This window comes from Blastocystis sp. subtype 4, assembly GCF_000743755.1.
Source record: "Blastocystis sp. subtype 4 strain WR1 chromosome Unknown seqid_0108, whole genome shotgun sequence".
NCBI lineage: Eukaryota > Bigyra > Opalinata > Blastocystidae > Blastocystis > Blastocystis sp. subtype 4.
In genome coordinates, this window is record NW_014569439.1 from 17,245 (window position 1) to 32,167 (window position 14,923).

At 38.7% G+C, this 14,923-nt stretch overlaps 9 protein-coding genes across 9 annotated transcripts; 5 read left to right on the plus strand and 4 right to left on the minus strand.

Annotated features, from left to right (window-relative positions):
* Positions 1-442: 442 nt before the first annotated feature.
* Positions 443-1,135, plus strand: JH06_1770 (hypothetical protein; the record flags this gene model as incomplete). Its single annotated transcript, XM_014672192.1, is given in 3 exon segments — positions 443-464; positions 483-553; positions 584-1,135. The coding sequence occupies 3 exon segments, from the start codon at positions 443-445 to the stop codon at positions 1,133-1,135; spliced, it is 645 nt and encodes a 214-aa protein (XP_014527678.1).
* Positions 1,136-2,045: 910 nt separating this feature from the next.
* Positions 2,046-2,386, plus strand: JH06_1771 (hypothetical protein; the record flags this gene model as incomplete). The annotated part of the gene is given in 3 exon segments (XM_014672193.1): positions 2,046-2,049; positions 2,064-2,165; positions 2,196-2,386. The coding sequence occupies 3 exon segments, from the start codon at positions 2,046-2,048 to the stop codon at positions 2,384-2,386; spliced, it is 297 nt and encodes a 98-aa protein (XP_014527679.1).
* A 40-nt stretch (positions 2,387-2,426) lies between these two features.
* JH06_1772 (hypothetical protein) lies at positions 2,427-3,998 on the plus strand (the record flags this gene model as incomplete). The annotated part of the gene is given in 7 exon segments (XM_014672194.1): positions 2,427-2,478; positions 2,517-2,789; positions 2,819-2,905; positions 2,937-2,992; positions 3,099-3,320; positions 3,351-3,491; positions 3,507-3,998. 7 exon segments carry the CDS (start codon positions 2,427-2,429, stop codon positions 3,996-3,998), a joined length of 1,323 nt encoding a protein of 440 aa, XP_014527680.1.
* Positions 3,999-4,334: 336 nt separating this feature from the next.
* On the minus strand, positions 4,335-5,915 carry JH06_1773 (molecular chaperone; the record flags this gene model as incomplete). Its single annotated transcript, XM_014672195.1, is given in 2 exon segments — positions 4,335-5,236; positions 5,252-5,915. The coding sequence occupies 2 exon segments, from the start codon at positions 5,913-5,915 to the stop codon at positions 4,335-4,337; spliced, it is 1,566 nt and encodes a 521-aa protein (XP_014527681.1).
* Positions 5,916-6,463: 548 nt separating this feature from the next.
* On the plus strand, positions 6,464-7,212 carry JH06_1774 (hypothetical protein; the record flags this gene model as incomplete). Its single annotated transcript, XM_014672196.1, is given in 6 exon segments — positions 6,464-6,506; positions 6,522-6,656; positions 6,685-6,788; positions 6,818-6,875; positions 6,905-7,042; positions 7,073-7,212. The coding sequence occupies 6 exon segments, from the start codon at positions 6,464-6,466 to the stop codon at positions 7,210-7,212; spliced, it is 618 nt and encodes a 205-aa protein (XP_014527682.1).
* Positions 7,213-7,495: 283 nt separating this feature from the next.
* On the minus strand, positions 7,496-8,855 carry JH06_1775 (protein phosphatase 2C; the record flags this gene model as incomplete). The annotated part of the gene is made up of 7 exons (XM_014672197.1): positions 7,496-7,602; positions 7,633-7,989; positions 8,021-8,275; positions 8,305-8,391; positions 8,423-8,576; positions 8,607-8,755; positions 8,798-8,855. 7 exons carry the CDS (start codon positions 8,853-8,855, stop codon positions 7,496-7,498), a joined length of 1,167 nt encoding a protein of 388 aa, XP_014527683.1.
* A 197-nt stretch (positions 8,856-9,052) lies between these two features.
* Positions 9,053-9,987, plus strand: JH06_1776 (thymidylate kinase; the record flags this gene model as incomplete). The annotated part of the gene is made up of 3 exons (XM_014672198.1): positions 9,053-9,179; positions 9,211-9,854; positions 9,877-9,987. The coding sequence occupies 3 exons, from the start codon at positions 9,053-9,055 to the stop codon at positions 9,985-9,987; spliced, it is 882 nt and encodes a 293-aa protein (XP_014527684.1).
* A 285-nt stretch (positions 9,988-10,272) lies between these two features.
* Positions 10,273-10,723, minus strand: JH06_1777 (nuclear transport factor 2; the record flags this gene model as incomplete). Its single annotated transcript, XM_014672199.1, has 4 exons — positions 10,273-10,380; positions 10,411-10,506; positions 10,538-10,609; positions 10,640-10,723. The coding sequence occupies 4 exons, from the start codon at positions 10,721-10,723 to the stop codon at positions 10,273-10,275; spliced, it is 360 nt and encodes a 119-aa protein (XP_014527685.1).
* A 546-nt stretch (positions 10,724-11,269) lies between these two features.
* Positions 11,270-12,664, minus strand: JH06_1778 (hypothetical protein; the record flags this gene model as incomplete). Its single annotated transcript, XM_014672200.1, has 1 exon — positions 11,270-12,664. One exon carries the CDS (start codon positions 12,662-12,664, stop codon positions 11,270-11,272), a length of 1,395 nt encoding a protein of 464 aa, XP_014527686.1.
* Between the last annotated feature and the right edge of the window lie 2,259 nt (positions 12,665-14,923).

Consider the following 14,923-nt stretch of genomic DNA (forward strand, 5'->3'; position numbering starts at 1 on the left):
TCTCAATCAGATGGAACCCAAAACTCCATCAGAGCATATTAATGTATCACTAGAGGTGGATGGTGAACAGCCACAACTCATATCTGTTGAAGGCGCAATAACGGTTCATCAATTCCGACTTCTGCTATTTGTTAGCAAATTCTGAATCCACTTGACTTTTAGGATCAATATAAAGTACTATCTGAAGATTCGTTTATCTTGATTGATGGCTTTCCGGCCGATGAGCAGACCGTTCTTCGAGATCTATTTCTTGAACCAATTCCTGTTATTCATATTTCGTTTCCTCAGTCTTTGAGAACACTATCACTTCATTTTCTGGACTATGAACTGTGTGCATCCTATCCAGATACGTTGACGATAGGACTGATATCAAAGGGTTTCAATAATGTAAGATAAAAGAGATAAGAGTACTGATTAGTATCTTATTCGAGAGTTTGGTGATATGATCTCTCTCTCTGATGTTAGTATTATGGATGGAATAGAGTCACTTTCCCTCGATACAACTATTGCACAAGTTACTGGATCGGACCTTGTGTATTGTTATGAAGATGAAGTAAGATCATACTTTCTCAGTAACATAAAGGCATTGGTAAGTCCCTATGTAGCCGAATATGCTAAGGAACGTCATCGTCGCTTCCTTCTCGAACGAGAACTACAAGAGAATAAGGAGGATTTGGAACGGGTTTTGGATCACTCCAGTTCCTTAGAGAAGGCTCTCATGGTGTACCAAGACCAATCAAAACCTCAACCATCATGTGAGGATCTAGTTAATGAAATTCAGCGTCTGAATGAGAAGATTAGGGATTTGGAAGAATCAACACAAGAACGAACCCAATCTCCAAGTCGATGGTCCAGAAAGCAAGAGGAAATTGAAGTGGAATTCGCATCTCTTCAAGCAACATTACGAGAATATGAATCCGTAATGAAAGAAGATAAGATGCGAATTGAACACTTGTGTGAGGAATGTACAGGGTTGAGTAGTCGAATGAATGAAGAGAATGAAGTGTTGGAAAAATACAAAACAGGATATGTGAATATGAAGAAGAGATTAGAAGTTATTGAGAAGAATGTGGAGATTGAGTCAAAGACTGAGTTGAATGAGTGGAGTGGTTCTTATCGTTGTATCATTGTTTGAGCTGGTTATAATCTGAAGTTGAAATATCAGACACAGAATCCATTCAACAATTGAAAGATGAAATAATTGAGAATCAGGCTTATCACATTTTATTACTTGATTTATATGGTATTCCATAATTCATATAGTTTTTAGAAATAGGCAGAAATGTGGATGAGAAAGCGATTGATTGTCTGTTTCAGTTAATTGAAATAGGTTTGTTTCCCTGTCTTCGAATTATCGATTTTTATAGTATTCATCAATTTGATCGACTATTTCATAGATTGTTCATTCACTCAACTTGCTGTGATGAAGTTGATTCAATGGTCAACGAAGTTTCTGTTTATTGATGTTCTCTCTCCTGATTTGTTACGTATGAGTATGATCTATCATTCATTTCAGAGAGTAAACTGGCTCCCATCACGTTCTCTCAACTCTCCTCACTCCTTCAAGACTCTCAAGGTGTTCCTCAGACGCTGGATATTCGAAGTGATTCTCTCTCTTGTGGATGATTCACAGATGCGAATCTTGGTGATGATGGGATCCTTCTTCTTTGTGAACTTCTCAACCATGGTCTCCTTCCAAACCTTCATACGATCTTCCTTGATAGTGATATGATATCTCAGTCTGATAACCTAGATAATGAAATCGATGAAGTTGGCTTCCGAATGCTCTCACTCTCTCTCACAAACAATGTACTCGCAGAATCACTCACTTCATTTAGTTGTTCTGGGAATACTCTGAATGATGAAGGAGTTAAAGCATTAACTCTGATCATTCACAACAACAGTCAGATACAACGCTTATGGTTAGGAAGTATGATTCGTACTAGAATCAAAATATAGATTGTAATTTGAATGACGCAAATCTCCATGAATTATGTTCTGCTTTAATTTCATCAAATTGTTATTCATTAACATTGTTGAACATCATGAGTATGTTTGAACAGTAGTTTCCATAATAGACAATCAAATCACATCCAATGGCATTAAAGAATTAGTTACACTGTTTGATTTTGACATATTCCAAATCACAGATTTAGGATTGGCAAGTGAGTATTTATGTATTCATTTATGTTAAGACAATCCAATTGGTGATGAGGGTTTAATCATGTTGTTAGAAGCTATGAAAGGCAAACACTGTCATATTGACAAGTTGTATTTAAGAAGCACTCAGTTGACAGAAAAAGCCATGAATTCTCTTCAATTGGCACTGGCTGCAGGAGATCTCACTTTCCAGGAGATTGGTCTCACAGGTTGTGAAGAGGCTTGAAACTCATCACTAGATAACCCTATCGGGAGTCAAGGATTCAATGCCTTGGCAGAAGGACTCATCCAAGGCCAAGTTCATCTTCAGAAGCTGTGGTTGTTTGGTAACGATGATGTGAATAGATCAGATGTAGAAACAGATTTGGACGATGCAATAGCTCCAAGCTTCACTCAATTAGTTGCTGAAGGGTTACTGGATGAATTAGTGTTATTGGATATCGCAGGGAACAACATTAATGAAGTAACATTGTCTCAGATCTGTTCGGCTATTATTGATACTGCCATTCCATTGGCTCTCCAAGAATTGTGGATAGGAGGATGTGAGATTGGGGATGATGGAGTGATGATGTTGGCTTCATTGATTCGAAATGGCTTTTTACCTTGTCTGTCCACACTGAGTATCGATAGTATTAATAGATAAGTGTGTGATATATAGTGTGTGGAATTACAGATAATGGAATGGACTTGCTCATTAAGGCCATCAAGGAGAAATACACTGAGATGAATCAATTGAATATTGTTGGTAAGGTGTTTAGGGAGTAGGTGAGATCTAGACAATTTGTTGAGCGATGAGATAAAAGAACGTGTAGTCAACGAGTTATCTTCGATTGTACATTCCATTTCCATTTAGTTTATGTATTATTGGGTTGTTCATCATTATTCTTGTTTGTTCCACAATCTTTGAGTTTTATTTTCTACTCGAGTATGGAATGAAGAGAACACAGATAGATGAACGAAGTTTGATGGATTATCCTGATTCCAAAGAAGTGAAAGTAAATGAGTGTACAAATGCAAATAACCAAACGGATGACTGGAAACATGGGTTATCGTTCCTAGAAGACTATGGATACAATTTGGATCAACTACAACCTTTCTCTCGCATTAGTATCCAGACGGATACATCACTGACATCCATTGGTGGTCGTTCTGCACCTACTGTCGATATTCTTCAATAGTCTCATTTTTAGGCTATCCACCTTCTTTCTTATCTACAACAGCATCCAACCTATCAAGTTGTTCCAAAGTACACAGAAGATAAACTTCAGAAACTCGGATACTGGTGTAAATATTGTGGGTACGTTTCAACAAATCTTGTAGGAGATAAACCGGTAGATAACTTGTAGACGGCCCATCAACTCTGCTGTCTGTATCGGAAAGACGTCGTTGATTCATCGACGTATCCATCAGATATTTATTCCTTTCTTGATACGGTTCCTGACAATCATGGGTATGAAGACGGGGATATGAATGAGTGGATGGCCTTTTTTGGTCCAATTCCAGACATTCTGGAGCCAGTAGTGACAGAAGACTCACCACCTGTCATCCTTCCTGTCGACTCTTCTTATGTGGATATGAACAATTATCTGAGTCTGTTTTTAAAAGATGAAGAGGGTACTCCATTTCATTGCAACGAAGAAGCTTTGAAAGCAATTCAGACTTGCTTAGAATTGGCTCTAGAAAGTATTATTGATGACTGTGACGCAGAGTCCCTTCAAAGGACAAAAGGTAAGGAACGTGTTCTTGTTCCTGCTCTTCTCAACGGTGTTGCGAAACGGAATCCGTATCTTAAATTCATATCAAATGTGGGTTTACAAAAGCCTGAATATGTATATTAGTAGTTTCTTGTTTGAATATGCGAATAATGAGAGTGGCGGTATTTTGAAAGATGTCGCCAAGAATATGAAATTCCCATTTGGCGGCGACTCTTCCCACCTTTTCATTTTTTCTCAACAATGGATAGACCATTCAAGTCGTCTCCTGTAAAGACATTTTCGTACTCTCAACATTTCATTCGAGATCGATTCAACCTCTATGATGGACAACCTTCCTTCTCTTGGTATCCTCAACAAACTGAGCAACGTAGTGTGTCGGCTTGTTTTTCATTGTAATGTACAATATTGTAATCTATATTCATTGTTTGTTAAGAAAGAAATGGATACATAAAATACTACTCATGACTTCCATTCCATCTTCTCATTTCGAATAAGAATTCGACCTGTAGCAGTTTCCATAACAGTAACATATACAATACCCGACTTCTCGATACTAAAGGTTGTCTTAAACTCAACCTCTCCAGCTGGCAAGCGGCGGAAACCCCGATATGTGAATGGCATCAGCTGAACACATTTACGAGCATCTACCTCGTCACCATTATTCTCTTGCTTTCCTTGGTAAATAGCCGTAGTGACACTATCTTGGTTGTCGGCAGTTGTATAATTGAACACAGACTCTTTGGTAGGCAGTTTAGAATTAGCAGGAATAATACACTGAATCTTGTCACCAATGAGCAATTGACCCAAACTATAAGCAATAATTTCTCCCACATCATAGTGATTCACAAGAGATAAACAAGCACCCTTTGCCACACATTCATCACAATTAATGGCTTGAGTAAACTTTCTTTCACCAAAGAAATCCATGATCTTCTTTTGAACAAGCTTAAGACGACTGGATCCTCCTACAAGAACAACATGATCGATATCATGCTTTGTTAGATGAGCTTTCGACAAAGCACTCTTTACAGTATCCATAGTACGATCAATATCTGAATCTATCAATCTATTCATCTCATCCAGAGTCAGTTTGATATCACAATTCTCATCTTCACCCTCATCGGCAGCCACATTAATGATATTAGAAACGGAAATCTCTGTCTCATCTGTTGCAGAAAGAGCAATTTTCGCCTCTTCAGCAATCCCTAATAATCGACGTCTGTATTTGATCTTTACTTCATCAGGAAGTTTATCAGGAATCAAATCAACACCATTCAATTTACGATATCTCTTTGAAATCCAATCCAGAATGATGCGATCAAAATCAGCTCCACCCAAGTTATTGTTTCCCTCGTACATCTCTACACTATACCTACCATTGGAGACTTTGAGAATGGAAACGTCAAATGTACCTCCACCAAGATCATACACAAGAATGTATTCGTCCTTGGCTTCGTTCTCAAACCCATAGCACAGAGCAGCTGCTGTGGGTTCGTTCAGAATAATAATATGTTCCTCAGAGATACCACAGTTAATAGCAGCACGTAGAGTGGCCGAACGCTGATTCTCATCGAAATTAGCTGGAATTGTGACACATAACTCTGAAACCTCACACTCGGCCCTCTTTTCAGCTTCACTAATGATCTTCTTCAGGACCTCAGTAGCAACGTCAACAGGAGTAACATATGAGTCTACTGACTCGAGATAGAAAGCAGGAGAACCACCACGGTTTTCAACGGGACAACCACAGTTCTCCAGGTTCTGTTGGACTTCTTCCGAACTGAAACCGCGTCCAATCAAACGTTTGGCGTTGAATACAACACTTGCTTTGTTGCTTCCGACACGTCTCTTTGCAGCATATCCAACAACTGGATCTCTTCCGGCTTTGAATTCAACGAAGGAAGGAATCAAGTGCTTTCCATTATCAATATCTAAACACTCCACAGCACCCCCTCTACAGAAGTAAGCACAGGAATTGGTTGTGCCGAGATCAATACCCAATTTTATTTTTCTGGGAGCAGCACTAATACCAGTAGGCATGAATAATTATAAACTGAAAAAACCTACTTCTCATGTTTCCACGGGAATCTACTAACTCAGAAAACAAAAGATAACTCTAACAAAGCATAGTATCAGCAAATGAGTATAGTTGGATAATGACATCTGCTCCAATTCTCCAATTACAGATGGGAGAGGATTCACAAAGTGATGTTATTCTTTCTGTTGGTGTGTATATCAAGCCTTCATTGATTGTTCTACCGTTGATTCTTATGAGATAGGAGAGGATTGTGTAGAAGGATTTGACAGATTTGATGTCATATAAGGCGTTACATCCTCCTCTAAACGTTTATGTCACTTATCAAAATGAAAGGCTTCCGTCATCTTCGTCAAAAGGTCTGAGAGGATATACCAAAATCCAGTGATAATGTCGATCCCAGTATCGTTTATGAAGCTGCTGAACAGAAAATTCCAATCGATGGGACAAACCCACTCAATCGAGGGGCTTCCAAAAGATACGGGAATCAATGAAGGCGATACGGAGGTCGTTGTTCCTCCTACACAAGTAGAGAGGACAAATATCATTGGAGATGGCGATGACCAAGTATGTGAGTCCTTTTATAACAATGGAGAGTTGTTTATGAGTAGTTCTTGATGTTGTATTTTCACTAGGTTCACCTCTTATGACGTTTCTGAGTGGATTCTATCAACGTTCTGTGGATGAACACATTTTCTTTCAGTTGAGTTTTGATGATGTCTGTAGAATTGCCGAATTTGCTAAGAGTATGACTTCTGATAACTTCTGAGGTAGATTGGAAGGTAATCCCGTATACAGGGAATCCGGAGGAGAAAGGCATTATCTATTGGATAGGTTGTCTAAATGACTCTCATCAGTATCTAAATCCTATCACTCAAGTACATTTCTGTAGATGCTTTGAGAGTAGAATATGGTTCATATTCTTACAAGTCGAGATTACCATGTGAATTACTCTCGAAATGAAGGTATCTTTGTTGATGAACCTGAATGGTAGCTAATGTATACCGTGTTCTTGAGTTGCCAAGTTTATCTGATAAAGATTGTTACTTTGATCCCGGTTGTATCATTTTCCATTTTCCCAATCACATGATCAATCCAACTGGGTATTCGTATCGTAACGGTGGAGGAAGAGGTGTTTATTGATTTATATGTTGAACTGTAGGTTCAGTTGTACGCAAATGGGTATTAGAAGCCTCTTGCAATCTGGAAGGTCCTTGGACCGTTATTAGTAATCACCCAGAAGACGATACATATTTCTACGATGTGACAGATGGTCAGAATAAGGAGAATTCCTTCTTGTAGGATTTATGTTTGGTAATGAAGATAGAGCTCATTGTTGGCCAATTACAACACCACGGGGAGATAAAGACTTTTATTGCTACTTTCGATTTCAATCACTTCATACGCATCCCAATGGTCGTTCCCATGCATTGTATATTAGTGGGTTTGAATTGTATGGAGTGGTTCGTTGGAATCGAAAATAATCTCTTGTGTCGCTTTTCCTGTACTATACTGAGATATGTTTGTTTTATCAAGAATATTCCTAACAGAATAGCATTGCTTCTTTGAACAAACATTTTCTAAATTACACTGAATGCAAATTAATTACTACAACTGACATATCATCATGAAAACGTCGTCGTTGTCCAGCATGTAATTCCTTCAATTGTTTCACAGTCAACTCATTCCGTTCTATAAATCAAATCCACTTCTCATTTCAACTCGCTGCATGCGCCAAACACGCCTCCACTACCAGATTTGCAGCACTCTCCATCGAATGACCTCGATTCAACGCTTCATTCACAATATTCACCACCACGTCATTCTCCAACTCATCCCATACACCATCACTCGCCATCACAATGAAACGATCATTCTTTCCAATTTCAAACGCATTGACTTCTGGAGTACATGTGATGTAAGGAGGATTCATTGAACGTTCAAAACGATGTAGCAAAGGAACGGATTCAATGAAACTTCGGCTCTTTAGCATGAAATCGCCTAGACAACGTGTTAACTGGAGCATCCCCTTCACATACACAGGAACACCATCATAATATTTCACTAGATCCCGTTCATCTACGAATTATGGAACTCCAAAAATACCCACTTGGATGGGCTTCTTTTAACTTCTTTAATTCAGCTGGTTCACGAACGTTGTGATCATTCGTTAACTGAATCGCTTCAATATTGTCTTCTGTTGTGCTTCGACCTAAGACAGCACGGCAATCACCTGCTACCCATGAACCTCCTTTTGAAAACCAACCATTTGCTATCACACAGTGATTCTCGTAAATAAAAGCAGATACTAAACAAGAACCTGTTGTCAAAACGGAGCTGTTCGATTCCCACATAGACATGACCACTACATCTCAACTTGATATTCTTATCTACTTGAATAAATCAAATCGTCCATATCTTGATATAAACGAATTGCCTTTTCAGACATGTATTCTTTCAGTTTATCCATGGAGATCGTATCTACATCATAAATGCTACAACAAAATCGAACGAATATCTGCAAATAGCTTTTTCACCAAACCACCAATCTCCATCTTGATAATATCCGAAACAAAAGTTCCACCATGTCCATCAGCAACACCAGCAACAAGCATGCCTGGAATAGGAGACTCCACAATCACTCGATCTTCACAAGGGTTATTCGACTATTCATGAGAATCCAATATCTTGCTTACTGGATAATGATCATATCCAACGCTCACTTTAGGAGACTTGGAGGTGTGAAAGCCCCCAGTTAAACCATAAACAGCGAACCATGAGGTTCCAGCAAGACATCCATATGTCAGAGCCGAGTTCTTGCCCGCAGCAGCAACAAAACTGCGAACTAGAGGACGACTACGTATCATTAATTCCTAGTTCATCCTACTTTCCTGCAGATCCCGAAAATATCCTTGACGTGTTGCGTGTCGCGATCGTTGCCACATTTGGATTAATCCGTTTTAAAGAACCGGCCATATAAAGTGTACTAACCGTTCCAAAGGCACGTCGTGATTTCACCAGGATATTCGATGCACTCATACCATTGAAAAGTCAAATGACCCTAAAACGTAAAATAATTAATACAAATAGGTAGAATATTTGGCACTGGCGTAATCTGCCGCCATTCACCGATTCTTACATCATGATGAAGCGGGGTGCTTTCATTCTTTTAGAGGGTGTGGATCGATCTGGAAAATCAACTCAGTGCAAACGGATCGTGAATTGTCTGAAAGAGAGGGGGATTAAAAGCAAGTTATATTGCTTCCCAAGTAGTTTATGGAGTTTTAAGTGTAACTCTAGATCGATCGACAGTCATTGGACAGCAGATCAACCAGTATCTTCATAGTGAATCCGAAGTTGAGGATCATTGTATTCATTTACTGTTTTCGGCGAATCGGTGGGAAATGCGGAATGAGATTCTCCGCGATTTGAATGATGGAATTACTATTATTTGCGATCGTTATTTTGCGAGTGGAGTTGCATTTACTGCAGCAAAAGGATATGATCTCGAATGGTGCCTAGCTCCAGATCGTGGTCTTCCTGCTCCCGATATTGTTTTATTCCTTGATCTGAATTCGGAAGAACAAAAAAGAAGGGGTGGATTTGGAGAGGAACGATATGAAGTCTCCTCTTTCCAAGAGAACGTACGAACAAAGTTTTTAGAACTAATCCATACCATGAAAACTATCAATTGGATGATTGTTGATGCAAATCAGACTATGGATACTGTTTTTACCCAGTTGATGGACCATATAGAGCGAGCAATTGAAGAATGTGAATCGAAACCAGTATCCGAAATCTTCCTTGTTTATTTTAACATAACAAATATCATGTTGAAACTCATTCTTTTGTTGATTGCTTTTCTGTGTATCGGAGCAACGGAAATTGAAGAAGCCGATCAGCAGTGGCTTCAAACGTCTGAGGATGTGATGCAAATTGCTGAAGTAGGTTCTTTGCTAAGGGTAGCTGAAATCCCAGTTAGGAATTGAGTTTTTGAAGAATCAGTCTGAAATTCACGCTTTTGATGACATCCGCATTTCTAAGATTCTTCAAAACCGGAAAACGGTTGTATCATGATTTCCAATTCATTTTTAGCTTGCTGGGTCCCATCGCTCCGTGTTTTTGAAATTCTTGATAACGAGTATGCATTTCTATAGTAGCCGTGCAGAAGAGTCAATTTCGATGTTTGCTGTGCAGAAGGAGAGGGATGGGAATTATAGTTTCTACATTCCGAAATTACCAGTTATGAAAGAATCCTTCTTGAACACATTGAGAGTACAAGAAACGATGGAAGTGGAACTCTAGCCAATAGGTTTATTAGTGGTTATTCTGTATCAGTGAAGTGTTTGTTGAAGAAAGAGATCAAGCAAGAACAAAACGGAACATATCGTTGTGGACGTAGAAAGAACCACCTCCATTGTCCTTGATGATGAAAGTCTCCGTAAACAGCATCGGCTGGTTATCATCAATCTAGAAATGATTTCTGGAATCTGGAAATACCTTAATTTCACCTGTACAAGTGATCAAAATGCTACCATCAGGAGTAGGCTGCACATCCATAGTCTGGATGTTGTGTCCAAACGATGCTCCCAAACCCTATCAATCAAAAATCCACAAAACCACTCACAGCGATCTTTCCCATAATGTTCTGCATTCCAAGGAATTCTTGTCCCTCACAGGTCAGCATCGAACAATCTTGCTACAATTCATCCAAACTCGCACCTTCTACGTAGATGTTTTGCAGCTGAGTTCTATCTGTATCATAGCACTGGTAGAAGAAGTTGATGAAGGCACGTCCAATTTCTTGAGCCATGGTTCGAAATGCGGAGTATTTGTGGTTTTTCGATGAATTGATGAAATCGAGTCAATTTCTGGATTCTGCACAACAAACAATAACTGAATAGAGTATGAAATGGCTTTGATTATAAAGATATTCTAAAGGATAACTTCACTTGTGACAATGAATCTGTAACTCTAAAACAATTGGCGCTAGAAGTAATAGACAGTATAAACCCTATATGCAGACATGGGAAAAGTGTCCAAACCATTGTTTGTAAACAAATTCCAAAAGGTATCCATTCTCATAACAAGAATGCCTACAAAGTTGAAAGATTGTTAGAAACAGAATGGTTTCAATTACTGAAATAAAATCAATAAAAAGTAGTTAACAAAATGACAATAACGTGTCCTTGAGAAGAAGATGCCTCAAAGATTAGCACACACGTTATACTGACGAAGACTTCCATATTACCAGAGGTATGTTCTTGATGCCGAAAGATTCTAGTTTATTCTGAATGAAGCAGCCATCTACAAGAAGACTGTAATCACATGGACTATTGGAAAGGATTCCATTGATCTCCTATTCATCAATATCAGCACAAGAATGTACCGAAATTGCATTCAATCCACTTGTGTCAATGTATCGAATCTTTCGAAGGTCAACACATACAGAACGAGGAGATTCTGATACAATGGAATGTATCTTCTCCACCAAAGTATCTCGATTCATAAAATGAAGATATACTCCAGCATCCACAATTACTCCTTCATATGATACACAAGGAAGCGGATCTCCCTTCTTTGTTGTCTTCAATGCGAGAGCGAGCAGAATCAGAGATATACACACACCTGCCAATAGGCCATATTCTGCTCCACAGAATACTAACACAACCGTACAAGCAACGAAACTCCAAAAATCAGGCTTATTACAACGATAGAATTTGGGAAGAGATCCAAATCGTTTGAAGACCCCGATCAGATTCACCAACACAATTGTAACGAGGACTGATTTGGGGAGGTAGGCAATCCAGTCCATGAGGAAAAACAAACAGAACAAAATGACAAAGGGAGACATCAAGGAAAACAAAGGCGTTTTTCCCCCAAGATTGACAACAACCGAAGAACGTGAGATTGATACAGTACAAGGCAGTGCAGAGAAGAAAGACCCCCCGAGCTGACACATCCCAAGAGCGAACATTTCTTGATTATCATTAAGGCGATAATTGAATTGTTGAGCAAATGATTTCCCGAGCGATATATGAGTTGAAAAGGAAATAATGGCGATAGTGATAGCTCCCGGAATCAATTGAATCATGTACTTTGGTGAAGGATAGGAGAATGGAGGGAACCCCTTAACAACTTCATAATCACCAATGGTTTTAATGCTCCATTTGGCCTTGAGGTCAAACCATCGATTGAGAAAGACAAAGATAACAACAATGAAGAGTTCTAGTGGAAGTGGGAACTTGGGACAATATTTCTTATTTAACTCTTTCCCAACGTAAAGAATAACCGAGGAGGTACTTCCAATTAGAAAGGCATACCAGTTGAATTGATGGATTGTCGACGGAGATAACAAAGTGATGATTTGTTGGATGGGAGACCCACTTCCCGTAGTAACATCCCAATAACCGCCAATCTGACTTGTCAATAATTGAATAGCTGAAGCTGCCGTGAATGCAGTGACTACTGCATAAGAGAGAATGCGTGTCACGATTCCTAGACGCAAGAGACTCAAGACAACCAAAAACAGTCCTGACAGAAAAGCTATTGTAACAATGGCAGAAACGAACTCATCCATCTCTGTTTCATAATCGATAAAAGAAAGAAACGAAGCACACAACACTGACGAAATGGCATATGGTCCCACATGCAACTGATATGAACCTGTAAAAACACTGAACACGAAAATTGGAATGATTCCACCATAAAGACCATAAACTGGTGGCAAATTAGCTAGCATTGCATTTGCCATACCTTGTGGAATTGCGATAATTCCAGTGGTTAGAGCACATACAGCATCGTATTTTAAGTATTCCTTCTTGTAACTATGACTAATCCTCTTCTGACATCACTACCGTTGGAGATATCCAACAATTGGAAATATTGCACTGATCGAACAGGACTTATTTGTATGTGCCTTCTTTTCTTGATGAGACTGATCAGAAAACACTTCGACCGAATGCTTTTCATTACAGTCATGTAGTTCATTCTAATGAGAATGACTCCATCATAATGTAGATACATTCCCCAATTCGATTTCTTTCTTTTGTTCAACCATATCTTTCGAATCCATGACTCAGTTCAATGCTATTTCCTGCTACGGTTCGACAAAGAAAAGAATAGTGTTTCACTGTTTCTCCAATCCAGTGATAGTGGAATCTAAGAATACGTCTTGCTGACTAATTCATGATATCTATAACTCCCATCTTCCCCATTTCTAAAAAGGATATGATTTGATTTGTTATGTTGATAATTTGAACTCTACAACAGTTTATTTTATCTATTACCTGCGAGAGGTGATAATAAAGAAACAGTTCTAATTCCCCAGAACTCCCGCCATCATCTCTTCAACAAAATTAGAAACGGACACTGAACCTCTCCTTGATGAATGGCCGCGAGAAGAAACTATTAGCAAAATATGATTATTATCCAAATTCTATACATAATATTTTAACAGCAACAAAACCAAAGAAATCGTTTTTGTGGTATTGTAGTCTTTGGGACAATGGAGCTTAGTCACCGTAACCAGCCTTTGAGTTCATTGAAGCCAACAATCCTACCTCTGAAGAAGGAAAACCAACTCATCAGTACCATAAGTCAAGTACTCAATGGATGTTAAAGGAATCATATCATACTATGGAAATAAAGTCTTCTGAATCGTACATGAACAAGCGAATACTTTTCATCTGTCAGAGTGGTAATCACATCATCACTGATGTTCATTGTGGCTTTTACATGGAATGACTCTAAGAATGGTTTAGATAATAGAATATGCATGATCTAGATTCAATAATACCCCAATTCTATACAGAATCAATCGACTGTTTCATTATTGGAACAAACGGCACTAAACGTGTGTGTTGGACATATGAAACTCCTCCAAATGACATTAAATCTATCAGGAGTTTATCTCGGGATTTTGCTCTCTTAAACAAAGATCCATTGGAGAGCTTCTGGAGTCGTTTGATCTGATCTCTATCTGTTGTAGGAAGAATGAAGATGATTTGAAACTGAACATGAACTGGAATTCACTCCCATACATCAATGGCACGAGTAACCACTTCAAACGAGGTATCGAAGAAGGTAACTACACTATCTTGCATCAACAACTTCGAGAAATCTACAGTTACAATCAAAACAATATCCTGCATTTGAAATCGCAATTATCATAAGAACTACACTCAACACTGGAAACAATGAGTGAGGATTTACCGACCATATTCTTAACAATAAATCGATTCAACAGATATTGGATTTCCTTATCCTCATACGACATCACATGAAGATCCTTCATACTACAGTAAAATGAAATTGAAGAGCTACTCTAAGAATTCGATTTGGTTCTCCTCTCCATTGCTCTCCTCCCAAGCAAGTTCTTTAGCAATTGTCATCATATCAGCTACTATTAATGCAGAAACGATATATAACGAGATGGAAGACCGATTAACACAGCATTCTGACGAATATGTCTACAGTCCCAAACCAGACTTCAATCCTACGAGAGCTCACGCCGAATAGCAAGATCATCAATCGCTTCTAGAGCATCATAGTACACTTCTAAGATATGATTCTTCTTTGGAGTAGATTGAGAGCCATCTGTTGTAGAGTCTTTGGAAAATGATTTCCATATTCTTTTCATACCATACTTGAATGGAGAGAGTGACTTTTGTATGTCATCTGTAAAGATACCCAAAGAGAGTTGAAGAACCAAAATAACCTATCAATTGTACATATTTCCAAGAACTACAAAGAAAAACCTCATTTCAAATCAATACAATGAAATCATTGATACGATGGTCACGGGAATTCCTTTTGTTAAGCGGTTGATCAAAATCTCTTGGAAACGGAGATAGTGATGGCCGACGTGAGTGCAATTCGTAACTTGGCAAATGAAGGAATTAATTTGACCAAAGACGTGATGGGAAAGGTGATGCGAAGTGTTCGAGGCAATGATAAACGATTCTTCAATTCCTCAAAGAAGGGTGAGGTTGGAGAATGGAAGAAACAACTC